Genomic DNA, 11548 nt, shown 5'->3' with positions numbered 1-11548 from the left:
TTTTGTTACAATTAAGTGAACCAAATTTAGCTGCTTGAAGGCTTTATTCACTTCTTTGTAAATTGAGTAAAGCATTGACGATCTTTCTGAAATTAAGTAATGGCAGATGCCGACGATGAAGATTCGTGGCTTTATGGTGATCCAGGTGAGTAGTGAGAATAGATGATCAAATAGTTATCGGCTTCCATGCCATAATTTAATTAGTGCTGAATCCTGCAACTTTTATTTTTGCAAAATTTCTGCCTGCTAGCTTTTCGCGTACATTTTCGTTTTACTCATAAATTGAATGTCTGCAGTTGCTGGCGTGTGTCGTCTCAATAACCAGAGTATTTTACTTTGAATTCAGATAAACCAGAGGTTAAAATAGAAGCAGAAGTGAATGACACAGGGTGAGCTTCAGTAAAAGTAATTTATCGTCCAGAATTATAGAAGGAAAAAATAAAAATATCGCTTGTAATTTCTGAAGTTGACTGCTGTTATGTCTTAGATCTGATACAAAACCTGATGAACCTATAATGAACAACACTAAAATTGAGAAAAATGAAGACCTGCCTACCGTAAATGGTAAATATTTTTAATACATACGGTACCACAAATAGATGAAATTTAGTACCAAAATGAAAGATATGTTAATAGGTTCCACAGAAGCATTAGACAACAATGAATCATTAAGCACACCAATGGAAACTGGACCACCAGCAAACAGTGACACCATTCCACAGACGACAACCAACGCCACCGACAATGAAAAGAAAACGAACAATGACGACTCTGAGGACTCTGATGATGATGTTCAGGTTGATGGAAAGTTAAATTTGTAAAAATGTTCAGTTTTAAGGTTTATTGAAATATTGTAAGTTGTATAATTCATATATCTACAGGTTATGTTCAAGTGCAATGTCTGAAATGCTAGACTTAAACATTTATCAAAGATTTCGTCAATCGTTTGGATGTATTTGTGTATTGGGTTGCAAAGATAACAATTAGCTAATCAAAGTTAACAATAAGGCAACAATTCCCTAGGTAACGATTGGGGCCATCACGACTGGGCCATCCGGGACAAATGAAGCCGGTGGTCCTTTCCAAATTCCCGGTTCAGGGAATCGCAGTTTCTATCGAAACCCAGTTCAAGTTATTGGGGCTCCAAAAACAGCCGTTGGAAAGGGGGTTGATCTTGCCGCTCCCGGAAACATAAACGGCCAAGCTGTAATCGACGTTAACCTTGACCTTCTTGAAGATAAACCATGGAGAAAACCAGGTACATATTTTTACTGCACAGGAGTGTCATTGTTTGACTGACTTAGGGTTGGTTAACAAAAATTTCTTATTTCAACTGGTAAGTAGAGTTGGCAATCTAAAAATTGTATAGAATTTCTGTACTAACCGGAACATATTCGTTTTTTGCAGGTGCTGATATTTCAGACTATTTTAATTATGGCTTTAATGAAGTGACCTGGAAAGTTTATTGCGAGAAACAAAAACGGCTCCGAAGTGGAATGGATGCTCCCTTCGTGCCACCAGAGGCAACACTGGTATGTTGATTTTTGTCACTGTTTGTGTGTTTGTTTTTTTTTTTAAATACTCATTTTGTACAAACTTGCAGCAAGAAAAGACTTCCGGTGTGTTGTCACAAATTCTAGCAAAATATGAAAACAAACACAAATCACCCATCGCAGCACCACGCTTTGACAACACCGTTCGTTCAATTTCAACACTTCAGTTTAGCAGAAGAAAGGAAGATGGTTTGAATCCTGGAGCCACAGTGGCATCGTCAGCTGCTGCAGTGACAACTGCATCGGCGGTGTCTACTCCAGCTCCTGCTGTACCCCCAGCTGCTCCAACGCCTACACAAGCAGCGTAAACGAGCAAATACATTAGTGATATTGCATAATACTGAAGTTTGCGATTGATTTTTTTAGTGCAAATTTGGTATTTTGTTTTGCAGTACTGCTTTGTACACCATACCACCTCCTGTTAACAGACCTCCAATACCAATACAGTTTGATCCAACTAAACCACCTCCATCGTTATTAGGTAAGCATTGCTATGAAAATTTATTTATCCAAGTATACTTTTGCAATAATCTTAAAATCCAAATTAGCACCGGGACTTTAGCAGGTACAACAAACGGTTCATGGACTTAAATTCCAAATCAGGCTGAAGTGCTTTAACCTGCTTATCTGTATTCCTGTACAGGGCTACCACCCCCTGGTCTTCCTCCTATTTTACCTCCTGGTATTAGACCACCCGGTACTGAGTTTATTCAGTTGCCTCCAGCTAGCGGAGCTCCTTTCCTTCCCCATCCTGGTGCCTACATGGTTCCTCCTGTGAACCAGCAGCCACCGCAGCCCTTCTTCGATGGAGAGCAGCCTGACAATCAGAGAAGGTTTTTAAATATATTCTCTTTATTGGAGTGGTGTAATGTGCACTTCATATTTGACAGAATGTAATGTAACGCAATTTTGAAGGTTGTCAGTTTTCAATATTATTCAATTTTAATTCCCATAGTTAAGTTTCGCCTTACCGTGTGTTCAGGCAATCAGACGATAATTATCAAAGCGATGAAGAGTCACGGTATCGGGAACATCGAAGTTCTAGTTCACGAAGAGATTATGATCGTGATCGCGAACGTGATCGATATGCGCGCAGAGCAGAATACAGAGACGCAAGAGACGATTACCGTGATCGGTATTAGTTGATTTCATTACAAGTTATACAATATACATACCATTGTGGGAGCTAGATGATTGTTTTAACTTGACACTGTCCTTTCAAAGGGATCGTGATAGAGATCGTGAGCGTGATAGGGGCCGTGAGCGTGACCGGGACCGAGATCGAGACAGGGATCGTGATCGTAGTGAGAGAGATCGCGAAAGCCGAAGAAGAAAAGATGATCGCAGTCCATCCCGACACAAATCAACCAGAAGGTAACGAAACTTTCACCAAGTTTGTGTTTTTCAATTCGGGTTATAGTTGTTTGTTTGTTTTGTTGACGTGTAATAGATTTTTTATGAACTTGTATTACCAACAAGCAGGTTATTAACGGTCATATTGAGCTAGCTTCTTTGTATGTGTATTCACGTTTGTCTTTTGTGTGCAGGAAACATGAAGATGATGACCGTTACACCAGCAGCAAGCACAAGAAAGCTAAGAAGCACAAGCACAAGGAAAAAGAAGAGGCAAGCCAAGAAGAGGATTTGAGTCTCATGGAGGAACAATTAGCAAATATAAAGAAAGAAAAAGAAGCATAAGCTAGCAAGTTTCTTGAAAGACTTCAAAATTTTTTCTAGCCCAATGTGTTGCTTGTACTTGAGCCTCATTCATTTTAGTACGCTTCTAGTACTAGCAAGGTTACATCGTTGTTAAATGGTTGTCACTGCCGTTTGAAGTAATTTACACCTCTTCTAGAATGCATCGAATAAAAATTTTTTATTGAGATTATTTTTGCTTTTTGTAGTTTTTGAAAGTCGTATATGATTGATATCTTTTTTTAAAGCTTACCTTAAAGTGCATGCAGTAACACTTACTGGTAGACTGCTTTAAAATCTTAGTTACTCTAAAGTCTAAGTTGACTGAATAATATGTCAGGGCTTCTGGCTGTGACGATAAGTGTGGGACTTGCGGTAACTTCGAAGTCAAGAGTAGCAATTAAGTGTTGTAAAAGTTAGAAAATATCGAGGTGCCCAAATTATATAATTTTTTTTTATAAAGATAGGAAAATTGGAGAGACTGAGGTATGCTTAGCAGTCTGCAAGTTTGAGGCTGTAGATATGCTTTACCTAACATGCTCAAATTATCCAAATGTATAAAAAGTGTGTAAACATAAAGAACGCAATGCAACAAGTAACAATATTAAAATATTTCTCGCAAAAGATATTAAAATAATTGGTAGATAGATATTTACATAAATGGAAATGCTGTATCTATTAGTGCTCAAGTGCATAAATATGTCTGGCTATTATACTTGGCATAAAGTCATATTTACACGAAAAGTCAGGCTTGGTATGCTTATGAACGTAGTGTCTATAAAAAAAAAACATTGTACCAGGCGTTTAAGCACCTGATGATAGTACAGTAACAATTGTGAAATCATACTGAGCAAGAAGTCTGATATTTCAGCTTTCCTTCGACTTCAGTTAAAAAATATGTCATTTTGACTTTAAGGCAAAATATCATAATTTTGGAAATCATCAGTCATTGTTTTTGGCATAATATTTTATAAGAATAAAAAGATTGCCATTTGTATTTTCTTTGATTTAGTTCAATACTAATTAGATTATCAAATACAGGTTACCAGAAATATTTCGCTAGGGTCAAAAACAAATGCTGAGTCACATGACTTGCAAAATGGCGGATCGGTGGAAAACATGGTGATGACGTCAGTACGTGTTGACGAGTTTTGATCTGTGTAGGCTGGTACTGTATAATCTGTTTGCCGCAAGACAAACATACCAGAAATGACACAAAATGTGTTGTTTGTTGTAATACCTATTAAGGAATTACGTGTTTTCTGTTGCATAGACGTTTGTATAGGTTATTGAGCATAGGCTAGCTTAGTCTTTAATTCTGCTGTATCGAATACTATTTTGGTAAATTTCTGCAGCCTTCTTTCTGTCTTTTGTACCGTAATACTGTAATATAGACTAGCTTATAAAGCATGCAGTAAACAGCAGAGCACATTCTAACTTTTACAGTTGTCTAACTGTTCACTTGCTTGCCACATATATAGGCCGCTCTTCTGCTTTGTCTGTTTGTGGTTGGCGGAAAAGTGTCAAACTTTGGGGTCTAGTGCAGAAGTGCGCAACCACTGGATGCATTTGTATACTAGACCCCAGCTACTCAAACTGTGACGTCATTTGGTTGTCTGTTTGTTGGAACACAGCCAACCTTTGACTAAGGAAAGTGAGAGAGAGAATTTTGTTTTCTCCATTTAAATAATGAACAAATCAACAAAATTTAACAGTTGCATGGCGTGTTATATAATTTGGAAAAGCAGGACTTTTTGACAGCCACCATTGTTATATTTGGTTGTTTTTCGCCATTAACTGTGCAGAACGAAAGTTGGGATGCTAATTGTTGTAGTTATAGCACAATAAAAGCACATGCTCAGGAACAATTACCGAGTAGGAAAAAGCAGTAAAGCCCAAGGGCTTAAAACATGCAAGATTGCAATAATAGGATTGCGCTATAAGATGGTAGGTTAACAGGGCCACCAAACCCACAAAATAGTTCTTAATTTTAACGAATTTAAAACCAAAATAACACAAACAACAAAACAACTACACTATTGGAAGATGTAGAGCAAAATGTTCCTTAACATTCAATACATGGATATTAATAGCCGAAATAAATGTATAAAGTGACATGGTTTGATTAAAATGACAATGAACATCTCAAGTGCACAACAAATGGATGGTTAAAGAAAACCGCACAAAAGAAACTCCTAATAAACAATATCTTAAAGTATATTGTTTATTTTTCGCAATTTTGTCATTGGCTATCAATTGGGAGCAAAAAGTATGTTGCCAAACTTTTTCAGTTGTCGTAGAATGATAAGATAAGAAATGCATTCACAAACAATAAATGAACAAGAAAGAGCAGCAACGCCCTGATTGCTTAAAACATGCAAGGTATTAAATATTAGGATTATTAACTGTAAAATATAGTATATTTACTGCATGTGATTACTGCTAATTATTACATTTGGTTACACCCAAATTTGCTTTCTTTTTAATTGGTGTGACTGCGAAAAAGTTTGGTGTACACATGATTACGTCTTGTGTGTATTTGTGCAAGACTTTCCACTTAGGGTATTTGCTGCTGGTAGTTTTTGACAATAAATCGTTTCTCTAGAGACATAAATTTTGGTGTCATAGTGTTACTTAAAGCCTCAATTCTTCGTTGGTTTGTTATAAATTGGCATTCAATCATACGCTTTTGTTTTACTTTTTTATAGATTGGTTGGAAAGTTAAAAAGTGAGTTTGTATGGAATTGGCTTGGTATCTTCCATTTGTGGAAGCTAATTTCCCTCAATTTTATCACACGAAAAAATTGTGTTGCTTAGAGCTTTAGAACTTGCTGCGTGAAATTAAGATCAAATTAATTTCTAGAATTGCTTATGTTTGATATCAACGAAAATGTGCACTTCTACAATTTTTAAATTAAAACCAAACTCATTTTTCGACCATGAAATTTACTACATGCTTGGTATTTTGCAGAAAATAAATTACACAAAATGGCAGCATTGCGTAGGTTGTTGTTTACAAATGTCAGAAATGTGCAGAGTGTATCTCCTATGAGTTTGTCGATTAGAGCTTACCATGAAAAGGTGATTGACCATTACGAGAACCCAAGAAACGTTGGGACCCTGGATAAGAAGTCAAAAACTGTTGGAACCGGATTGGTTGGGGCACCAGCGTGTGGTGATGTCATGCGACTTCAAATAGAGGTTGGCGATGATGGCAAAATTGTCGACGCCAAGTTCAAGACCTTCGGCTGTGGTTCTGCTATTGCATCCAGTTCACTTGCTACTGAATGGATAAAAGGGAAATCTGTTGGCGAAGCAGCAACTATCAAAAACACTCACATTGCTAAAGAATTATCGCTTCCTCCTGTTAAGCTTCACTGTTCCATGCTTGCTGAGGATGCCATTAAGGCAGCGATCAAGGATTACGCTGTTAAGCAAGAATCTTTGGAATAAAATGACCTCAGTATAATTGCTTTGGCTTTTCAATATACATAAAACTGATTGTTCTTTTATGATTGTGACTAAAAGTGGGGTTGATGAAATAAACTTTGGAAAAACACAGTCTCAGGATTTTATGTATAGCACTGCTTTGGTTAACTGTAATAACATATCTTACCATAACTTTTTTCGTCTTGATTAAAAATTAGTATGTCACGATCACCCTACCTCCGTAAGTTTTATTGTTCTAAATCTGGAGTGTGTTTGACTGCATGGATGCTAATAATTCGGAATTTTAACACGTCAGTTGTCATCTTTTGATTCTGGACCTTTGTATGAAATCTATAAGTCTCTTTTGTTATAATTTGTGTTCATATTGCATTTCAGCTTGGTTGCATATCATGCACATTGTAATGCACGGTGATGGCTTTTTTGCTTTGAGATAGCTGTGAATTTTCCTTGAAGTAACTTTTGTGCAGAAGTGTGGACGTTCCTTCTGAATAAATAAAAGATTTGTACAGACATTAGGTATACGTTTTAACTTCCAGAAACAATGTCAAGACAACTTACATGTAAAAGCAAGTGTTGTTGGTGAATATTTTTGCACAAGGGCCCGTTTTGTGATATACAGGCTAACAAATGCTTTCCACTGCTGTATATTCATCACTGTAGGTGTATCAAAGGAAGAAGAATCTTCTGTCTTGAGGTTATGTAAATTTCCTTGTTGCTTAGAAACTACCAACCTACGTCATCAACCACCAAAGTACTTGAGGTAGTCATTAGAATACCGCTGGGGAATGCCAACTACAACGGAAAGATTACAACTCATAGTTTCTTAATCGCTTACTTATTGAAATTTCGCTATTTTTCTAAATTTTTTTTGTATTTCCTTCAAATGGATTTACAAGAATATAATAAAAATAGAATACAGTATTATTAAAAATGTGCTGGCTTGTAACGATTTGGATTAAAAAAAATGTTTTTGTAATTACATATTCAAAAAAATGCCATGAAAGGTTACGCTGTTTAAAATGAAAAGAAACACAACAGATGTTAATTACAGTAAAAACTGTCTTAAAATTGTATAACGTATTTAACTGCGTCACAATCGTCAAAATGAAAAGTGGCCAATCCAGTCAGCCAGTGGTACGTGTTTTTAAATAGCCCGAGGCCACGAAAAAGGAACAAGAACTAATTCATAACTGCACTGTCACAACGTATATTTTGTTTCTCAGCGTAAAATAACAGGCTTATGCTCGAAGATAACAAAAAAGATACATTGGTAGAACCAGAACTTAACATTTAGCAGGAACTCGATCACAAAACTAAGACCTCCAACAAGTTTCTGATTGAAAAGTTAAAAAGATTTCAGAACTAGTTAAATATCAGCCGGGACTTCAGACAGATTTTGAGACAATGGAAGAGATGTCAGTGCATGCACCGAGCCAAGCAAAATCTCCTCTTCCTCCACCAAGCGTCCTGGAGTCAGTTCCACCATCCATACACCCGGAAGAAGATCCACACGAGGAGTAAGTTTTTAATCACTACAGGTTTGAAAAATGTTGACAAAGTTGCTTTGCTGTAATGTATTTTATTGCAATAACAAACGGTACGTGTCAGCCTTATTATTTCTTACACTGAACGTCAGTTTCACTCTCGGCATTTAGGTTAATAAAGATGAGAATTGGGACGTCTTCGCATCACACAAACCCTCGCTCACGTACCCTGGTAGCTTGGAAGAACAACATGCCTATTGATGAATACAGATTTGTAAGAGAACAAAAACGAAACCAGAAAAATATTCCTACCACGTAAGTTGGTTATATTCTTACTAGGATTGCGAACTCGATATAATTCGATCATTTTTCCAAACCTGAAGTCAAAAAATAAAAATTCTTGAACGTGAATCCGATAAAAATCTATCAATTAGTTTGTTATAACAATTGCAATAAAAACACCATCGAGCTGCACCATCGGTTTGCATTGAGTTATAATAAATTTCCAAGATTGATAAAAGAAACTTGACATTTAGATGAATTCGAGCTTGAACTATTGGCTTAATTAATTTTTCTAAACTCGCAATTGAACACGAATATGGGAATACATGCAAAACTCGAACTTGTAATCCTTTGTGAAATTCAACTCGAACTTAAAACTCTACAAAAAGTCGGTCGAGCTCGCAGCTCTAATTCCTGCAGAAGACTTTCAAAAATACTGGCAAAACAGCATCTGCATGTCGTCATAATCACTTTCTCTTCTCTGCCAGTTCCTCGGATTACAAAGAGCAACATCTCATCATCGCACATCGACTTGCAGAATTAGAAAAACGTCGTGTTGGAACCAGATACTTGCCAAAAGACCAAGCCAGCGAAGGAGCAAAGAAAGCAGCAATGAAAGACCAAATGGCAAAATGCATCATAAGCTAAACATAAGCACAACACACATTTATTTGACAGGGATGAGAAGTTAGCCCCAGAACGGTTGTTATCATGCTATTTTATCAAATTTAACGGATATTTACATTAACGCCGTTGAAAAGTGACAAACATCACCAGGCGGTATGGTAAAAACCCTTGTGGTCTTGCATCTCTACTCCAAATGGTTCATAAAAAAGTGAGCCACTTAACTTAATTAAGTTTCATTTACGTTGCCAAATCGTGAGTAATAATTTGAAATCGTCATTGTTTCAAGTTTCGCTTCAAACATGCGAGACAATTTATTGCTCTGTAATAAGCATTAACAAGTTCTTGTCAAAAGGTTTGTGGTAACCAAACTGGAATTTTACCGAACTTTATTCTTTTTTTTGTGCACGTTCTTCTGGTTATTAGTTCTCAGAATTATTCTTGTATGTGTTGGTTTGAATACCGATTGTTTTGTTATTAGTTCAAATACACAACTCGCTTGAAAATATATTATATTTCATCTTTGCCGTCCTTTAAGATCTGCGACTGCTAACGTTTTCTACTCGGTAAGAATAGGTGGGCAGTAGCGCGGTACTATAGTACCGAATTACTGTACCGCGGTACTTTTTCAGTACCGATACCGTTATTGTCGGTATTTTTGAAAAAAAGTTCCGCATTACTTTTTTCAAGAAATTTCAGTCGGTGTTTTCATGTGATAATTTACAATTTCAACAAGTATGTTTTCAAAAATACATGTTAATTAATCCTTAGTACTAATTTTAGCATCTGAGCTGTTGATCTTTTTTAATCTAGAAATGTCAAGTAAAACTGCAAGCGATTAACGTCACATATGTATTGGCCTGGAGTAACCATTACCGGGAGCTTAATAGCGGCAAACATTGCATTTTCAGCAGTATCTTTTACACAAAAAGTACCGGTACCGACAAAGAACCGTACCAATTTTTTGAAATAGTACCGAATACCGGAACCGTCGGTACATTTTTTGCCAAGTATCGGTACCGTTACCGGCGATACTTTCAAAGTACCGACTGCCCATCTCTGTCGCTAGTTAGCAAAATAATACGGTTTTAGGGTCACTAGTATTTCGCAGACATTTTATCGCCAGTTGCCGCTGAAGAGCTTTTTAAAATACTTTCCAAGCAGAATTGTGATGCAGGTGTGATGTATTGATTAGGTTACCAGCCGCAGACGTAGACTTTGTAGCTAATTGGCATAAAATACAGACTTTGATAACCAAACATGCTATTGTATTCCGGCCTACCAGTTTTTGAAATTTGGAGCGTCGAATGAAGTTAGTGAAAAATGTAACAATGCCATGGTTAAGGTTATTTAAGTTGTTAAATGTCAGATTGATTGATGTATATCATTTCACTGATACCGCAATATGTTTCAATTGTCAAGCTTTTAAGATTTTTGTGATAACAAAAAGAAGCTGCATTACATTTTCTTTGAGTTATGAGTAGGCTACTGTAGAGCGCAAAACAGTTTTATTTATTTAACCTGTCACACGTCACGGTGATTCCCCTGATTACACAGCAAACTGCATTTCCTGAGACGCGTTCGTTTGTCATACTCCAGCTCAATAAAGATGTGTTCCTTTTATCTAAGTGATAACTGATAAGCTTATACTTGGCGCCCGTGTTGCATGAAACATATGTGCATATTGTGTAATCCTAGAACGCTATGGGAACAAATCTAATGACTGATAACTTATGCAACGTATAATAAAAATAATTTATCCGTAATCAATAAAAACGGACCAATCAATGACGAGTATGCGTGAGAAACAGTAAGAAATGAAGAAAAAAAATCGGGATTGAACGTTTTAAGAAATAACGCTATAATGGCCCTGAGATTTGCAAGCAAAAATATTAACCAAACCGTCGGTCCAGATCAGGCCTTAACAGTGTATTATTATTAACCATTTCGAAACACTCTAAAAACATCTCAAAATCACACAAACTGCTTTTGCAGCGCTGTCACAGCAATGGCAGTCAAATGCGGCTTAAATATTTGCAAGCGTGACCCCGCACAAACGTGAAAAACCCCTTCTATAAGTTGGCGCCAGGAGTGAAACCAGAAGCTAATTATTAAAAAGCCAATTAAACTACTGCTGTCAGATTTGTGGGACCCAATAAAGTTGTGTAACAGTGCACGTAGCCAATTACCTTGACCTTGATACAAATATGTCGCCAACCGAGGTACCTGTTGATCAATAACGATCTGGCCAAAAACTTCATACAACGAACCATGTTCAAAATGGGAAGCCTTCATGGATCTATAAGGCTTTAGCACGTCAAGGTTAATGAGCTACACGACGTTCCAAAGGCTGAGATTGCGCTGTGGTTTGGCAGGCCCAGCGCTTGCCTCAAGCACAGCACGTCGGCCACGACGTGCCGAGTAACAAAAGGGCGGTCACTGCTGTATCGAGGCAGGCCG

At 37.0% G+C, this 11548-nt stretch overlaps 2 protein-coding genes across 2 annotated transcripts; both read left to right on the top strand.

Moving 5' to 3' along the window:
- Positions 1 to 3: 3 nt before the first annotated feature.
- LOC143468741 (uncharacterized) lies at positions 4 to 3438 on the top strand. The gene is made up of 12 exons (XM_076966113.1): positions 4 to 145; positions 347 to 389; positions 488 to 564; positions 637 to 797; positions 1024 to 1258; positions 1408 to 1532; positions 1604 to 1857; positions 1946 to 2034; positions 2197 to 2386; positions 2536 to 2688; positions 2778 to 2927; positions 3101 to 3438. The coding sequence occupies exons 1-12, from the start codon at positions 100 to 102 to the stop codon at positions 3249 to 3251; spliced, it is 1674 nt and encodes a 557-aa protein (XP_076822228.1). The 5' UTR covers positions 4 to 99; the 3' UTR covers positions 3252 to 3438.
- A 4459-nt stretch (positions 3439 to 7897) lies between these two features.
- Positions 7898 to 9596, top strand: LOC143453355 (uncharacterized). The gene is made up of 3 exons (XM_076954661.1): positions 7898 to 8215; positions 8354 to 8497; positions 8953 to 9596. Exons 1-3 carry the CDS (start codon positions 8103 to 8105, stop codon positions 9110 to 9112), a joined length of 417 nt encoding a protein of 138 aa, XP_076810776.1. The 5' UTR covers positions 7898 to 8102; the 3' UTR covers positions 9113 to 9596.
- The last annotated feature ends 1952 nt before the right edge of the window (positions 9597 to 11548 follow it).

Source organism: Clavelina lepadiformis, chromosome 1, assembly GCF_947623445.1.
Source record: "Clavelina lepadiformis chromosome 1, kaClaLepa1.1, whole genome shotgun sequence".
Taxonomy (NCBI): Eukaryota; Metazoa; Chordata; class Ascidiacea; order Aplousobranchia; family Clavelinidae; genus Clavelina; species Clavelina lepadiformis.
The sequence above is the reverse complement of the archived record's forward strand: the minus strand, read 5'-3'. Positions and strand labels throughout refer to the sequence as shown.